This window comes from Sprattus sprattus, assembly GCF_963457725.1.
Source record: "Sprattus sprattus genome assembly, chromosome: 6".
Classification (NCBI taxonomy): domain Eukaryota; kingdom Metazoa; phylum Chordata; class Actinopteri; order Clupeiformes; family Clupeidae; genus Sprattus; species Sprattus sprattus.
Genome location: NC_137925.1, coordinates 24,620,316 through 24,638,030, shown reverse-complemented (window position 1 = coordinate 24,638,030; position 17,715 = coordinate 24,620,316). Strand labels below are relative to the sequence as shown.

The 17,715-nt window shown below is 39.6% G+C and overlaps 2 protein-coding genes across 3 annotated transcripts; both read left to right on the top strand.

The window, feature by feature from the left end:
* Positions 1-585: 585 nt before the first annotated feature.
* On the top strand, positions 586-8,087 carry phf6 (PHD finger protein 6). Of its 2 annotated transcripts, none has more exons than XM_080840602.1 (11): positions 586-676; positions 2,406-2,596; positions 2,902-3,003; positions 3,359-3,492; positions 3,588-3,634; positions 4,405-4,568; positions 4,940-5,083; positions 6,065-6,169; positions 6,349-6,482; positions 6,958-7,071; positions 7,505-8,087. In XM_080840602.1, coding segments are annotated over exons 2-11 (1,077 nt in total). In that variant the 5' UTR covers positions 586-676; positions 2,406-2,464; the 3' UTR covers positions 7,506-8,087. The 2 variants fall into 2 exon arrangements, with proteins under 2 accessions (XP_080696728.1, XP_080696727.1); XM_080840601.1 differs by having other exon boundaries at positions 6,958-7,075.
* Positions 8,088-9,105: 1,018 nt separating this feature from the next.
* Positions 9,106-15,903, top strand: hprt1 (hypoxanthine phosphoribosyltransferase 1). The gene is made up of 9 exons (XM_080841187.1): positions 9,106-9,247; positions 12,001-12,107; positions 12,395-12,578; positions 12,870-12,935; positions 13,255-13,272; positions 13,368-13,450; positions 13,697-13,743; positions 14,000-14,076; positions 14,175-15,903. Exons 1-9 carry the CDS (start codon positions 9,221-9,223, stop codon positions 14,220-14,222), a joined length of 657 nt encoding a protein of 218 aa, XP_080697313.1. The 5' UTR covers positions 9,106-9,220; the 3' UTR covers positions 14,223-15,903.
* Positions 15,904-17,715: the final 1,812 nt, after the last annotated feature.

Genomic DNA, 17,715 nt, shown 5'->3' with positions numbered 1-17,715 from the left:
CCTTCGCAACAACAGGGTGGGTGCGTTTGAAACACCCAGTATTCATAACTGACGTTTTCTATAGCCAATCACTCGAAGGGAAGTGGTTCGGACCTCTTGTGTTCAACTGAACGATGCAGAATTGCGCATGAGAAAACTTACTGTTTTAACTATTTTCAAGTGAATTTAATTAATGAGAAATATTATTGGCTGTATGTAAACCGTTATCATAGGTCACAAATCGGTCGAATTTATAAAGCAGTTTTATTTATGGGCAAAACATCTCAACGAGGGTTGCCTAGGGGGCTGTGGAATTGTTTGGCCAAACCTGAGGAACCGGTTTTCGGCATTTATCCATACCGACTTAATTCCGCTGACACAGACCTCATTTGAAATAAAACAGGATTACATTAATTCTGTGGGATAACAATTGTCTAATTTTTCGTTCTTTCTTTCTTGAACCTGATCACAGCTCAAACTATCTTGACGGAGCGTGCGTAAGGGGCGTGTATTTGAATGTCTGACAAACGTGCTTTTTGCAGTACGCAACGTCACTCGAATGCTACGCAGTGGAGAAGATCCGCAAGCGTAGCTTTACCCTGCTCAGTGGGAAGAAGGGTGAAAACACACGCTCGTGGTCACACTTTTCTTTTGCCCCCATCCAGCAGAGCAACGTGACAAAAACGCACTAATACGGGTAAGGATTTTCTATGCGCTGCTTCAGCTGTATGAGTATCTGATAAAGCCTTTGTGTATCGGGATGGCAGGCGGACTAGTTCGCCAAAAGTCCCTCGGTTTTTGAAGCTGAATGTATCGCGTATGGCGCTCTTCACACTAAGAGCGGGTAAAATCGACTCCCACTGCCCAAATGCAACGTGAAATATTGAGCAATGAATGGGAATCTCTTGTACCACCACCAACCCATTCGAGAGAGTCCACTTTTTAACAACATCGTTTTGGCCTTGTATCCTTTATCGAGGGCCTCAGAGGGGTGTTCGGGGATGGATGCGTTAACGAGGTCCCCAATGAATCGTAGACGGCGCACCCCCTTTTCATTTAAAATAGGCATGAGAATTAGTTATCTGCCTAAAGTGAGACACTTGCGATTTATAACAATTAATGTTACCGTCATATTTCTACAGTACCATTTTCTACATTTGATCAACTAACGCATAGTCATACTTATCTTTTAGCTTAAGTGAAATGACAAATGTTTTGCAACCACTTTATAAGCATGTTGTTTACTTGGCTACAGTCCTTGCACGGTTTGTGCCGCGTTGCTAGCGGCAGTGCTGCCTGCCAGAGCTAAGTTCCTGTGCAATCATGGCAGCTACGTCTGGCCAAGGCGTTGCGCTGTTAGCTACTGGAAAACACTTTCTCTGTCGTTAATAAGTTGAGGGCTGTAAGTCTTAAAGAGCATACATCATTTACTGTGGATACATTTTGCATTGTTACTATTTGTAAACGTTAACTGATGACTGCAAGTCGCCTAATTGTACGTATGAGAACATGAACTTCGAACTCAGAACTCTTCTGTGAAACGATACACATCTTTAAACCACTCTTGGGCAGTTGGTTTAAATATGAATTACATTGCCTTAGTGGTTTAGGAACTTAAGAGGAAAAGACCGCTGTTATTCATTTTTGATTTTTCAATACTGTCTTAATTCCATTTCAAGGAGAATGCATGCAAACAACGCTAAAACAATAATTTCAGGACAATAACAGATGAACACATGGCACACACACAGAGACTATATGTATTTATATATATTTAACCACTGACTTGGAAAACTTGCTAAGTGTGTAAGTGTGTTCCTTTTTCTCCCCACTACCAACATGACCTCTCCTATCAGCACATTCTTTATACATAATGACACCAGAAACACGTTTGAAAAGTTAATTAATACAAAGGTTTGTTAACTATTTCTTATATGTCTGTTGCAGAACCACACTAGGCCACATTATACCCATGACTCATCATGTAGGTCAGCTAGGCATCATCTTCCTATATTAGACAAACGACAAATGTAATATTCGCGTTATGAAGAGGCTGTTAAATGAAAATCTTTTCATTGTAGCTGTAACATTTTTTTATAATATGATCAAATCAGAAATGTCCCTGTTGGTTTCACTGATATATGGAATACTCCTAACCACTCATTAAAGAAGCTCTTTGATGACAGACAATATAAGGTCCTAAGAATATACTATATATATATTTACTATATGATTAGGATGATAATGTGAAACATATGGTTTGTTTAGCTGTTTTTTGTACATTTCCTATTGTACTTGTCATATTGCTGTAATTATTTAAGGCCTACAATTGTATGGAAAAGATAAAGTGATGTTTACATTTTACACAAATATTGTTGTATGACAGTAAAATGGATTTCTTTATTTTATAATTTCTGTTTTTACAGTTATACTTTAAAACAGTAGCCGGACAGAGGAGGAGAGGAGAGAGAAAAAGAGACTTGACATGTCAGGTAAAAGGAAGGAACCGGCAGCACGGCTGCGAAAATGTGCCTTATGTAGAACCAACAGAGACAAGGAGTGCGGACAACTACTAGTATCGGACAACCAGAAGGTGGCAGCCCACCACAAGTGCATGGTGAGGAGAAAGCGACCAGAAAGGGTCATCTTTAGTGGGAACAGCCATTGGGCATACTAACATACTGGGAGATGGTGAAATGTTTACTAGGAAGTGAATTATCTGGAAACCAGTTAATATATTCAACTTGTAAAATGAAAAGTGAAAATACTAGAAAATGTTTTCCCATATTTTTTTCATGTGCTTCTCTAAAATAACAGCATTGTCCATTTAATCAATCACATCACATCTCATCATCAATTGTGCCTCCAAAAGAGAAATGGATTGCAATGTATAAAACCTGTCCCATGCATCATTGCTTTTAGCTTTTCTCTTCGGCACTGGTGACCTCTCACTCTGAAAGTGAAAACATTGGGGGATTTTCCGTCGAGGATGTGAAGAAGGAGATAAAGAGAGGAAACAAACTGGTTAGTGACACAGGCCCAACTCATCATTCCCGACTGTAGTGAGAATGTACTCGAGTCAAGGGGATACTTTGACCCTACCTGGATTTTTTATTCATATTCATCCGGTTTCCAATGTTATCAGACATGGTTTGATTAATTCTAGTGTAAACTCTTTGCAGAACTACAGGTACTTGGGTACCAGCTTTTATACAGTAAATGCCAGCTTTGATTTTACCCTCATAGCTCTGGACATTCAAATACAGCTGTTCATAATGTCCCTTTAGAATCAGACTGGTTGAAAGCTAAGGATTATAAGTACGTTTTCAGAACCCTTAGAAGTCATTTTTATTCTTATTTACTGCCTTCCCATCCTCAGATGTGTTCCCACTGCCACCGACCAGGTGCCACTATAGGTTGTGATGTGAAAACATGCCGACGGACCTACCACTACTACTGCGCCCTGTGGGACAAGGCTCAGACCAAGGAGAAACCTTCCCAGGGCATCTATCTGTAAGTGTTAGGACTGTCTGACATAACCCTACTGATGTATGATAACAGTATTGTGATACTAATGCCACGCTCTTTCTTTAAATATCTCAATGCAGTGTCTACTGTCGCAAACATCGGGATGCCCTCCAGGATGCAAGTGATGGTAATTTCCCTACAGCTAAGCTTTCAGAAATCCATATACATACATTACACTTTTTAACAAGGGCCAGATTTTAAGACGTTGTGTGGAGTGTGGAGAGAGAGAGGCAAGAGTCCATTGGAAAGAGTGTATAGAGGCAATGTAGAGGCAATGAGTTCAGAGTGTATAGAGGCAATGTGCCTATTTGGACCAGCTAAGGGCTTCCTCTGCTTGACCATAACAAGCGAGCCAAGGATTGAATGTCCATTCTGGCAGAGAGTCTAACTTGTAACACTTTAATATCAACTTAATACAATTACAATCTTTACATAAAAGAAACCTGTGGGAAAAATGTCCTGAAAATGAATGAACCTTGTTTTTGTAAGCCTTCCTTCTCTTATAATTAATTTGAAATATAGTAGATATAGCTAGAGCCTTCACAGGATAAATTGACAGTCTGACTAATGGATGTGCATGCTGCTGAAATATGTCTGTCTGAACATTGGCAATGCCTGCACAGTGTGCAAAAAGAACACCAATACATTGTGATAAGTGATCTGGGTTTGGGGGAACAGTAAAAATGAAACCTTCATAGTTTAAATAAACTTTGTGAGGCTTCCTCGTTATGCTTCCTAGTGGTGTTATGTTAATGCAGGTTGATGTGTTTTTCTGAGGCTATCTGGTATTTCTGATTCAGATTTGGTAAAGGCCCAAATCTGCTATTGTGTAGTGTCATGGCAATGTGTACATCCTAAGGCTCCACCTTCCTACTCCTTCTGTATGGTTGGTCACAGATGAGCAGGGAGTGGAGGCCAACGATTCAGACTCATCCCCACCAAGGGGTAGGGGCCGTGGGCGCTTTGAGAAGGGCCGGATCAAAGGGGTCCCCAGGGGCCAATCAGACGACACTCGCTCAACTTCCTCCCAAGGCATGGATGACACAGAGAGTTCCTCACATGTAAGAGAGACCTGTCCCAAAATTCTCCTCTGTCACATTCAACACCCAACACCCCCTCCCCAGGTTATTGTTGTTAATGTTTCAGACAAACCTGGACTAAGATAGATAGATGAATTACATTTTCACCTATTGCTGAGCAACTCTATAGAGGTGAGAAGATGATTTATAAGGATTTTGTGGGATTGATACAGCAGAATTGATTATTAGATCCATGTTGATTTTTGCAGTTAGTAGACACGTGTCCCACATTTGATTTCCTGTAGTTGGTCCTCACCTGTTCTTGCAGTCAGTGCTTTTGCTTGGGCAAACCACAGGATGCCACGCTCAGAAAAGCCTCTTACTCTGTATGCATGTGTGTGCTTGTTTCTCAGCGAGACCGGTCTCCTCTGAGAGGCAGCCCCAGTGATACAGGGACTCGCTGCGGCTTCTGTCACGCCGGAGAGGAAGAGAATGAGACGCGTGGTGTGCTCCATGCAGACAACGCCAAAAAGGTGGCAGCTCACTATAAATGCATGGTGAGTTCAGTTGTTTGTCTAGCGTGGAGTATTAGTAGTAGTAGCAGCAGCTTTCTGTTCCGGCTTCTGACTGTCTTTCAAAACACCTTCCTCACTTATGATACTCCAAAACGTCAACATTATCTGCTAAAATACAGGCTACTACTTAACATCTGTAACCTGGCAGATCTTCAGCTTGTTTAAAACAATCAAAAAAATGTTATATTTGTGGGGTCAACTAGAATATAATTACATGCTTCAATGTTAGAAAAACACATAATTTTTCTCATACGGTACATCTCTATTCACCCTCTGTCTGAAATGCTTTGTCAAAGCTTCTGTGTCTTGAAGCCCTCACTCCTAATGAGACCAGTGTGCTCTAAGTTGGTAAGCTATGGGATAAGGATTGTGTTACAAGATTTTGCCATCCCATAACAAAGGCAAAGGGCCGGAGTTCCAATGAGGCATTTCAAGCAGTTGAGAAACGTGTTTTCAGTTGGAGAGAGTGACCTTCTCTGCTGTGTACTTTAGGATTTGGAATTTTGCAGACCATTTTCATGCACAAAAAGCTATAAAACACACAACAGGAAAGGGAAAAACTGGAATAGCAAAATTGGCCCTCTTTGGATTCTGGAGAATTATATGGCTGAACTCATAAATAAGTCCTTTACATGCTGTTTCAAACACCCATAACTGTTGAGGTCTGTTGTCACTGCAACTACATCTCGTTGTGCGTACTTGTGAGGGGGAAAAGACCTGTAGGCTTTAAATAGGCTGTTTCGCTGTCAAAACTGTTTTGTTTAGGGATGCCATGTGTTTTTTGTATGAGCATTATTTTTTTGGTTCTACCAGGCAAAAAACAGGTCTGAGTTTCAGAATATTTTAACGCTTTAAAGTGTCTGCTGTATGAGTAAAAAGTAATCCCAACCTAGCAAGAGCTGTGCAAGATTTCAAGATCATTGCCGTTATTATCAAAATTTTTCCTCCTTTTTCTCCCAAAAGCTTTTCTCCTCGGGAACAGTTCAGCTCACCACCTCATCTCGCGCAGAATTTGGTAACTTTGAAGTCAAGACAGTCATCCAAGAAATCAAGAGGGGGAAGCGAATGGTGAGATTTCTGAAAACTTCAGTGTTTCAGAACTACAGTTTTAAGTTTTTTTGTTTTTCAACTTCAGTTGTTCTTATGTACAGTAAGCAATGGGTTTCCGAAGAAGGATGCCATTGAGTGCAAATGGTGACATCCTTTGGTATGGATTAATAAAGAGTGTATCTGTAATCTTCCTTCAGAAATGCACCCTCTGCACTCAGCTTGGTGCCACCATCGGCTGTGAGATAAAGGCCTGTGTGAAGACCTACCATTATCACTGTGGCCTGCAGGACAAGGCCAAATACATTGAGAACATGGCCAGAGGAATCTACAAGTAAGCAAACTAACTTAATTTTCTTGTACATCACAGAAACTGAAGGCCTGATGAAATGTTGTAATCAGTACTGGATTTTGGAGGGTGTTGTCTTCTTTGGACACATTCCTAAATGTTCTTGATTCTTTCAAAGTCAAAGTAGCTTTATTGTCAATTTCTTCACATGTCAAGACATACAAAGGAATCGATAGGACGTTTCCCACTCTCCCACAGTGAAACATATAAAGTGCACAGGCACAACAGATAAGACAAGACATTGCCTAATACTAAGTAAAACATTAAGATACACTTGCAGCAGCATACATTTTCTTTAAAGTGAGGTTATGGTAGTGCAAAAAAGGCAACTTGGTAATGGCAGCAAAAAACATCCAGTAAGATGTATGAGTTACATTAATAGTGCAAGTAGAAGAGTTTAGTGGTTATGGTAAAAGTAAGTGAAAAAAGTGATAAAGGTTGAAATGCTTTTTGTTGGCAGGCTGTACTGTAAGAACCACAGTGGCAATGAAGAGCGTGATGAGGAGGACGAGGAGCGGGAGAACCGCAGCAGAGAGAGGGCTGCAGGCCTGCCCTCACAAGTCAACGGCAACTAGTAAGTAAGTAAGCAAGACTTAATCTATAAAGCACATTTCGTACAACAGTTGCAGTTCAAAGTGCTTCACATAAAATCAATAAAAGCAAGCAGCAAGAGCAAAACATGATAAAAGGTATAAAAGTAATAAAACCCTTCTGAAATAGTAAAAATGGTGCAAGTTACATGAAAACACACAAGAGTCTTTCTAACTTACTAGGTGAGACAGGCTCCTCACCCATGAACACTTGGGAAATGATGTTAGCCTGCATTCTGGAAGTGGAGAATAATGAACAAAATTAGTATGGCCTAGTGTGGATACTGCGCTTTAGTAAAGGGTATGCCAGGTAATGTCATGGACAGGGGGCCAAGTTTAAACCAAATTTAGTCTTCAAAAGTGTGCCGAGTTCATACTGCTTTCTTCGACAGTAATTCTCATGTCCTTTTTTCACAGGTAGTGCTGGAGGACAAAAGGACAAGACCCATTAGGAGATACAAGATGGATAAAAGTTATTTTTATATGGTGTTGTACTCACAAACTATTGGAGCCAGCTCTCTCTATCTTAAAGTTTCCTGTTTCCTCTGTTTGATGCGTACTTCTTCCCCATTTGTGGACAACAACCGCCCTCTACTCACACATGTCATATACGCACACAAATACATTAGCAACATCTCTTCTGCTCCAGACAAACTCCGGGGGATCTTGAAGACAGAAGGCAATAGGAGACTGAGAGATTAGCAGAGATGAGAATAACTGTAAACAATGACCACACTCAAACACACATGGCCATGGATACAAGCTCTGAGGATAAAGAGACTGGACAATTAAGCATTGTCTCTCAATGCAACTGAATGTACTGTACTGCAATCTCTTCCTTGTGATCTACCATACAGAACTTCTACTGGACATATTCGATTGAGGCTGCCTTTTTTTCTCGTTTTTATTCATCTTCTCTTCCAAATCTTGAACTTTAACAACACTGTTGCTGTAATTTTCTGTCAATATGATTCATTTTTTCCCCTTTTGAAACGTGTATTATATTTTACTACCGTATTATAATCATGATTAATATTGAATATCAGTGGCTTCCTTTATAGTCTGAGTCAGGATTAAAGAACATCTGCTAGCATGCATTTTTATTTACCCTCTGGCAAGTCATGTTTTTTTTTTTTTTTTTTATGAAACAATTCAGGTTTTCAGTTCACATGAAGTGAAGTGATTGACCATTAGGTGGCAGCAAATCTTTTAGGATATTGTTTTCATTTCTACTAAACCCAAATTGTCTAGAAAGGTCCTAAAGAGTTATAATACATTATTAGCTCTCGGCAATGAATTTGCAATCACAAGGGACAGTAAGAAATATTGTAATTAAACGTTATAATCCTGCGTTTGCACTATCCGACTAGGAACACAGTAAAATAGTGTAGAGAGAAATGTGTCAACAATAGTCATGTTGCTGAGGCATGATATGTACAATAAGCTAATTATATTCTTAGTAAAAAATAACTTGGAATTTAATAGAAAGTGGACCTCTGGAAACCATGAATCGTGATCGTAATGTGATTCACACTTTAAAACCCAATGGCCTATACAAAAGCTTTGATTTCTTCGTATGTGAGGTTTTGAAGTCGTGGCAGTGAGGCCCTCCATCCCACGGTGTACTGGCTGGGTGTGGAATGTCACATCTCTGCTAAACCATAGTATAGCACTGATTCTGGAGCTTCACACCGTCCACAGCAAATATCGGATCTACGAAGTTGTATTTGATGACCTTAAGAAGTTAGAATCTGCCCCTTAGTTAAAAAAAAAAAAAAAACTGTTTACGCGGACCACTAATGCTGAAATTATGTGTATTTTACTTAATCTCAACATTGTCGGATTGCTTAAAGTTGAAAGACACTTCGTGCATCATACGCAGCATCAGAGGGTAGGTATAAAAAATAAATGTACATTAAAAATGCGGCCTAGGAAAGTATTGCGTAGCGCATTGTGGGCGGGGTACTTTGTTTTCCTTCACACTGATTCGTTGCATGTGTTTAGGCCTCCCAGCTACAGAATCGTACCTGCTCGTTCACTATCTGTCAGTGGTGATCAACACAGGAAAACCCTCCTGGCTGGAGATAACTTGGTTATATTTCGGTGGTCGCTATCTCTTCAACGTCTTCTATTATGGCGACCGGCAGTCCTTGTATCGTGGTAAGTGTTTCAGTGAGGTATAAACAAATCTCGAGCTATATGTATGTGCACAAGAGCATAGCTAACTTAGCTGCTGCATGCTCCCTTCATGTAAAAAGTGGAATGTATGACCAAAGCGACTGCAGCGGTTTCTTAGCGTTCAAACTAGTCTGATTGTTACCGACTTGATTCTACTAAGGCCTGCTTTGAGCTTCCTGAGTAATTTAAGTTTTATTACGAGGTGACATGTTTCAAAGCATTTTGACCACAGGGGCCTCGGGGAATCACGCGTGCTTCTCTCATGGCACATGATAGTTAGCTAGCTTCCGTCATCGCCAGTTAGCGCATGTTGTTGCTGCAGGTATTATGAACTGTACTGCAATATTGATGGACAATATTATACACTGCCAACCGCTTCACTTATTTGTCATCTTGGATATTAAGTACTTAATCCATACACTGTCAAGTACAAATATAATTGATTCCGTTTGCTTATTTGTTTGTTAAGGAAATAAGTGCCCTTGTGTCAGTGACTTCCAACCGAATATCTGTTGTAAAAAGAGTACGTGATTCGGTAACATAAACCTAGAACTAAATAAACCAAACTGAAATTCTGCGGTGGTTTTTCAACATGGCCCCAAATATCGAGTGCGATTGTTTAAGCATAGCACTAGCACATTGTCAAAAAAGGCTCTATTTTAGGATAATCCCTGCCCACGTTCGGCCCTCGGGGCTCTTGTGCGGGGGAAATGTGTTTCAAACATTAACAATAGGAATATGAAGGAGAGGAGTAGCATAATAGGAAAAAAATCACTGATAAATGATGTTACATTTGTATCGTCAAGTAGTTGAAGAGAGCACAAAGTGTTGCCCAGTTCTTGTTTTTCCCAAGCTGAAATATGCAGAGATACTCTTATCTTTCTACTTTGCAATAGAGACAAGGTTGTTGAGTCGACAAGGTTGTTGAGTTACTGTTGTTGCAGTCAAGTAATCCAAACCCTGTGTCCTTTTTATCTGTTGTGCTGAGGAACTTTAAAAGGCACACTAGTCAACGGTGGCATGAAATTCCAGTTCACCAGGTCAAATTCCTTGTTTGTTCTAACTTACTTGGCAAATAAAAAATCTGATTCTGATTCTGAAATGCGTGTTCAATGGTGTGATTGGTAAGATGTGCCTTGACACCTTAACTAACTTCAACAGTGGTATGTGGTTGGCTTTTGTAGTTATGTGCAGTGGAACAGTTTGAAAGAAAACATGACTAATTTATGTAACTTCTCCGCTCTTGTGCAATCCAGTTTTTTTTTTTTTTGCTCGGTTGAGACTAATTGGAGCTTCAGACAGTTGTACACCAGAGCTGAAGTGGTGGGTGCTTAAACAGTTTGGAGTGTTAAACTGTGCTAGTGGTAGTTCATGTCAGACAAAAGCACCTGCAGTAGACAGGAGGACTGGAGTGTTGTGTCTCCCTTGAGGTATTGTTTACCCTTAACCCTCCTCTGTCAGTCCCAGATTAAATGTACCATGTCTGGACCATAGATATATGCAGGTAACCACACAACATCTGCTCAAGTGTCTTTGGGGGTATGGATCCTCTCCAGAGGGAAACCTTAGTCAACCGCCAAGACAAAAGATTGTGCTAGAACTGTTTACAATCATGGTAAATTTAGTCTCGTCCTTCAGAACAAGAACTCGTGGTTTATGTTTATGTTTTGTGCCACTTTTATTTGTAACGTGACTGAAACCTTTTCTGTATGTGTTAGTATGGTTTTCTTTTCCATGTCTCGTTTAAGTCTGGAAATCAAACCTGAAAGCGGCAGCACCTCTGGGAAATAGAGCATAACGACTCACCCTAGTCACATGTTCTTTCTGAACGCCCATGGGTCAAAACCTACGGCTGTTTATACCACTCTGGGAGATCTAATTTAAAGAATAAGGTCACAGTGTTCCTTAAAAGTGGTGTTGAACAAATGTGTGTATGTGTGAGTTTGGGGACGTGAGGGTCCGTATGCATCAATATAAATTATACCATGAGATCCTAGTATCCATATTAAAAGTCTAAAGCCTTTTTGAATAACATTTCTTAGAACGATGGTGAATTAAAATGGGTTCTTCCAAGAAGTATGGGGCTATATGTTCATTCTGATCTGCCTGATATGCACAGATGACTTTTGTATCCCCTACCAGCTTACTCTGAATGGTTCTGTCTATGGCCATGTCTGTTTCCAAATTATTGACTTAAAAGGAGGCAGATTAGTTGTAGTAAATGAATGACCCACTGCCCTTCACCTCCTCTCCACTACCCTACTTCTGTACCTCTGGTCCCTGTCCTGGAAGCCTTGTATGTGTATCTGTCTAGTTTAAAGAAGCATTCTGGATCATTTGCTATTCGCTAACGATATGCTAGCGGCTTAAACTAACAAAATCTCTTGAATTGTGCTGACTTTGACATTATGACAAACTAGTTACTCAACAACTGTCCTAACACAGTTAAACATCAAGCAAGTGCAACACAAGACAACGCAAGACGGCAAATAAGCTACTTACTAGTTCGGCAGACAGTAGAAAGCCGGGCGGTGTCAGGCAATCTTACATTTAGCAGTTATACGCCTGGTATGGCAATGGTACGGAGGCGATTCTCCATATTAAAAGTCATTGTAGCGCCCCAATTTTTTCAAGCTGTTATTTTAAGGTAAAACTGCTTATCCTAACCCTAATCCTGAAGTATAATTGTTGCATACTGTTACTTTAATGCTGTGATTGTGATTACTGTATTTCAGATCAGTGACGACGAACAGGGGTATGACTTGGACCTTTTCTGCATACCAAAGCATTACGCCACTGATCTGGAGAGGGTGTACATCCCACACGGACTTATTCTGGATAGGTGGGTCTCTTTACTGAAGACCAGTGCTAACACACATTTATTTGCCAGATCAAGCCTGTTAGATAGCTTTGTGTATGTTGCCAGGTGTCTCTAAAGACCGTGTCTGGCTGTAGCTCTTGTTTTGGAGTTATTCTGATTACAGCACACCACTCTCTCCTAATGTTGAGATTAGATGACCTTGTGTGAAATACTTGAATACAAATGGAGTAGGTAACTGAGACCGTCCTGACTTGAGGAGAAAGCTGAGCTAGGGCCTGTCACCACCCCCTTCACTCTTGCCAACACAGGACCGAGCGGCTGGCCAGGGAGATCATGAAGGACATGGGCGGGCACCACATTGTGGCCCTCTGTGTGCTCAAGGGGGGCTACAAGTTCTTCGCCGACCTGCTGGACTACATCAAGGCCCTGAACCGCAACAGTGACCGCTCCATTCCCATGACTGTGGACTTCATCCGGCTTAAAAGTTATTGTGTAAGAGGATCGCCCCCACACCCACACTAACTACACCTCATTGCACATCTACAGTTAATGAAGTGCCTGTTTTCTCTTTAGGACATTGGTATTTCTGGATTATAAAGTGTTGAGAATGTTATAATATGTAATTATCCTATAATATTGTCTTAAACGTCAGTTTTCAGACAATCTTGTAAATTAGTCTTTGAAAACAGCTTCATATGACTATTTAATTTTACTTGATTAACTTAAACGTTGCCAGTTACATCATTTGCTAACTATTGTCAAATTTTTTCATCATTCTTTTAGAATGACCAATCCACAGGGGAAATTAAAGTGATTGGTGGAGATGATTTGTCCACACTCACAGGAAAGGTAAGCACGCTATTTAAGATTTAAAAAAAAATAACGTTTAAAACTGAGAACTTAGTTTGGCCTTGAACTGTCCACTAAAACAGATCTTGAAAGGGAATGAGTAAAAGTGTAAAGTTGTGAAGGCCTTCAGCTCACACTTTGACTCTGTCATAAAAATAAAGATTGTTCCAGTGACCTTACAAGCTAAGGTGATAAAGCTCACAAAACGACAAAGTGGTGTCAGACGTAAAATAGGAGAGGGAATAAATGTTAAATATTAACAAGTGTTAAAGATTATGCAATATTACTAAATATTTAATTTCCTCTTCTTTTTGTACAGAATGTCCTGATTGTAGAGGTATGTATTAATACATTCTGGATTGTGCATATTTGTCTTTAATCGGTGAGCAAATATCATGGTCATGTGTCTTCATGTGGTGTTTTTCCTTCAAGGACATTATTGACACTGGGAAGACAATGAAGACGTTGCTGGAACTACTCAAGCAGTACAATCCAAAAATGGTCAAAGTGGCAAGGTAGAGCAAACTTTTGATGCCACAATTGGCATGATTTGTCTTAAAAAAGTAGGTAGTGATTTCATTAAGATATTGCGTTTATTATCCACCTGTTCAGATAAATTCACACTTTATGAAAGTGGGGGCCTGGTGCACAACATTTATTTTTGATTTTACAAGATTTAGGATGTGTGTGTGTGTGTGTATCATATCTTTATTGCCCATATTGGTTCACAGTTCACTTTAGTTTATATTTTGTTTTCACAGTCTATTGGTGAAGCGGACACCAAGGAGTGTTGGCTACAGACCAGACTGTGAGTGGTATTATCTCAGGGTTTTTAACCCTCCCTAACAGTTTCATAAAAGAATAGTAATTTTTAATTATAATCTGTATTTATACCATAATTGAGAAGTTTAGGATTCTGTCAAATTAAACCTTCCTGCAGTGTTGGTAAGTGACCAGACGGTGGTGCTGTGGAGCTTCTTGACTGCAGGCTTCAACAGTGCCAGTCATTTCAGTGCCATCTTGGAAGAGAACTCAAAGTGGTGTTTTTTTTCTTTCCGTGTCAGTTATAGGATTTGAGGTTCCTGACGAATTTGTGGTGGGATATGCGCTCGACTACAATGAATATTTCAGAGATCTCAATGTAAGTACGAAAAAATATGAATCCAGACTCACTTTTATTTTTTAACAAAACACATACTCCTGCACTTCCGATAATCACACTGCCTCTCTGTCTTTCAGCACATCTGCGTCATCAGTGAATCAGGAAAAGAGAAGTACAAGGCATGAAGAAGCCAGCACTTCCTTCTGTTGTACAGCCGTATATTGTTTATTTTTACTGATGCGCCTTCATTTTTTTTTTTTTTTTTTTTGTGTCTTTGGTTGAGCACACTGTGGTGCTGTAGTTCACCACCAGTATGCAGGTTTTCAACTCAGGGGTCAGCGTTGAGGTGCAAAAAGAGAGATTGTTTGTATGCGTGTGTGAGTGTGTACGAAAAGCTAACACAGTACCTCACATCGGCTTTGACCTTTTAGCCCATCCAGTCTGTGGCAGCCATGCACACAGTTTAAACCCACAAAACCTTCACCCCTCATTGGCCCTCACAGCCTAGTGTTTTAAAATGTACACTCGTGTGTGTGTGTGTGTGGGTTCACAGGGGCATGGGTCACCTTATAATTTATTTAATTGTGATGTGTCATTTAATACATAGAGATTTCTTTTTAAAGTAGATATGTGCAGTTCACCAGAGTTGACAGACATTTAAAATTGTTACATGAATAACTGTACATGTATAATGAATTTAGTATACTGAATCCAGTATACTGAATTTGTACACTAATTCTCACATTTTGAAGATGGCACAAAGTATGTGTCATCACACAAAACTCACTGAAACTCAATTATATATTTCAGTGACTTTGTGTTCGATAATGTTATGAAAAATGATGCTGTTAGCTGTTGGGACAACCTTTCAAATATGTAAGACATTTTTATCGGAGTGTGTAAGTAAAACACCTTCACGGTCTTCATAGTCAGTGGTCTTGCATTTTCAGTTGCTTGCTTGCTCTGCAGAGTATAGCTTCATGTTGAGAGATTAGTAGCCAAAACATTGTGAATTAATCTGTCAACTGTCAAATGACTGAAAATATTTACCTGTACATTTTGACTTGTCTTCCTGGAGTAATATTTCTGCCCCCATTACTGAAAAATATTTAGTATTAGCTTTTGTTTTGCTCAGACACCCCAAGGCTATATAACAAAATGTTTCTCAGATGCATATGTAATGCTTTTTTCGTTAGATTAATGTTTGATGACCATAGACACCCGATTTTAGCATGCAGGGCCATGTGGAGTACAAAACCTAGAACATGATGCCCCTATGGAAAAACTGTTGAGTTTTATGGTGGCCTTGAATGAGATGAGGAAGTGTGATATACTATACAGCGGGTGACACCACAGACTAAACTGCCATGGTGGTGATTTGCTTAGGTAAAGAATGGGCATTTCATAAGCCAAATATATGGATATCATATCAGCAATGTTGGTCTGCCAACCTGAAACTTAAATACCTTTCACAGCCTGAGCTGTTGCATTGAGAGTTAATATTGAAGCAAACTCAAGCTTGTCCATCATATCTGAGATGCAAGAGGGTTATTAGTAGACACGTTAAAAAAAGGAGGCCTACACGAAGCAGTCTTTGTCTTGTGCTATTGGCAAGTGTTTCTGTTGGAGACAACTGATGCAAGGGTTTAAAAAAAATCATGTCATGTAAATTGCAACCACTAAGAGAAGGTGTGGCATTTGTATTCTAGTGTATTCATTTAAAGTTGAAAGACATTTGTAAATGCGGTGTGTATAAGGCTGGAGGGAGTTGGGCACGCTTCTCCAAAAAACGTTTTCCATTCTGGTGCTACACCAGAAGTATATCTCAAAGTCAAAGTTGGAATCCATTAAAATCTTTGTGGTGAATTTGAGTTATGTCCTGTGTCTACATTGAATGAGTGTTTCCAACTTTGACTTTTTAAAATGCAACATATACTCTACAACCAGTATCAAAGTTTGGACAACTTCTCAAACCACATTCCCAAAATAAGCCTGAAGTGGAGCTGTGCCTGTTTCCAAAGATCATAATTTTAGTATTTGATGTAAAGAAATTGATTTTCTTTTTTTTTAAGTGTAATAATGTTCCAGGTAATCGGACTATCAGCAGATGCAGACATGAATAACTCTACAGTTTGATACTTAAATGCCAAATCTTGATGCCTCTATTACAATTTTGTGCTGGACATACAAATGATACATGTTTTAAAAAGGTGTGTTTGCACACACATCTACATGCCTATGTGGGTATTGTTGGTGAATATGTATTCAGCAATGATATTAGTTATAAATACTTAGAAAGAATGGTTTGTGGTGCCCTTTTAAGTTTGGTTTTATCCTCATAGGGTCATAACTCGTCAAACCAGTTATGTATAGACATTTTTAACTTACACCCATCTTTTTTATTTTGGTTATTTACCACAAAGTTAACCAGGCATTGGATGTTGAATTTATTGTTTCAGTTGTGGTCTGGCAAAATGATGACCTCTGTGTAAGAATTCACACCACAACTTAAAATAAAAGTAGGGACACACAGGGTGTAGGGTGAATGTGTGATCAGAAAAAGTCAACAGAGCTGAATGTTCATGTATCAGGACTGAGCTATTTCATGTTTGCTTAAAACTACTCTTAATCAATCTTAGCATTGAATCAGTTTATGAGAACAACCCTTCAATGTTAGGAGATGCATCTGTCTCATCTATGTTATCCACCATATACTCAAGAGTTTTGTTTTGCCCAAGTCTTAGGGTAAAAAAAAAACCTCATCTTTCTCTTCCTCTACATCCTCTGAAATCTTTTAATTAATTCATTAATTTGGTCAGACTGAGAAAACATAGTTCCAAACATATCTGCATTGATTGCCTGACATCCTCACATGCCCTACAACATGCTCAATAAGTTCTTCACTGGTATCCTACGTGAACTTGAAAAATGATTACAGAATCATGGTGTCAACATTAGACCACTACTGTACCAATAAACAATAGGGCCTTCTTAAGTTGGGCTCCTCTTTGATCATTGTATGTGTTAATTGTTCTTATAAAGTCCACAGACTAGGATTTGCACCATTCAGCATTTACCACAATAGACAGCAGAGTTTCATTTCAATATATTTTGTTTATTTGTCAATAAAGTATACATCCTACTACAAAACTTCTTGTAGCCTATATTTTTGTAACAGTCCAGGCTCCATGTTAATCGTGTTGGCGTTGATAGGTCTGACTGGAGCAGAACAGTAACACTGGATAACAGACTAAACTCAACTCCAGTATTTACGTGCTGCTACAGCGCAACCCATGGGGATGTGAGGCTAACTATTCAGACACACCTCTTCAGACGGCCGACAGGAATTAAATGCTGCCACTACAGCAGCAGCTCCCCATGGTCCGTACCACCTTATCACTACAAACCATGACGTGCTGCTACCGCAGCGGGTCAACCACGTAAGAAATCGTTGTTACTATAGAGTTAAACTGGCCATTTCCTTGATAGGCTACAAGTCAACACAAGCTTCCAATTAATAACGTCAGAGTGGAAAATCTGTTTTCCACATTTAGATCAGCCTATATATCAAGCATGCCATCAAATAATTTAGATGTTAACTGCGTTTATTGTTTATTCTGTAAAAGTCTACTTCAGCATGAAATGGCGTTCACTCGCTTTTATTCAACCGGATCTGTA

Coding starts and splice junctions, on each gene's coding strand:
- phf6 (XM_080840602.1), top strand. CDS start 2,465: ATGTCAGGTAAAAGGAAGGAACCGGCAGCACGGCTGCGAAAATGTGCC. Junction 5,084..6,064: donor CAGCTCACTATAAATGCATG/GTGAGTTCAGTT, acceptor TTCTCCCAAAAG/CTTTTCTCCTCGGGAACAGT. Junction 6,170..6,348: donor TCAAGAGGGGGAAGCGAATG/GTGAGATTTCTG, acceptor ATCTTCCTTCAG/AAATGCACCCTCTGCACTCA.
- hprt1 (XM_080841187.1), top strand. CDS start 9,221: ATGGCGACCGGCAGTCCTTGTATCGTG. Junction 9,248..12,000: donor CCGGCAGTCCTTGTATCGTG/GTAAGTGTTTCA, acceptor ACTGTATTTCAG/ATCAGTGACGACGAACAGGG. Junction 12,108..12,394: donor CACGGACTTATTCTGGATAG/GTGGGTCTCTTT, acceptor TTGCCAACACAG/GACCGAGCGGCTGGCCAGGG.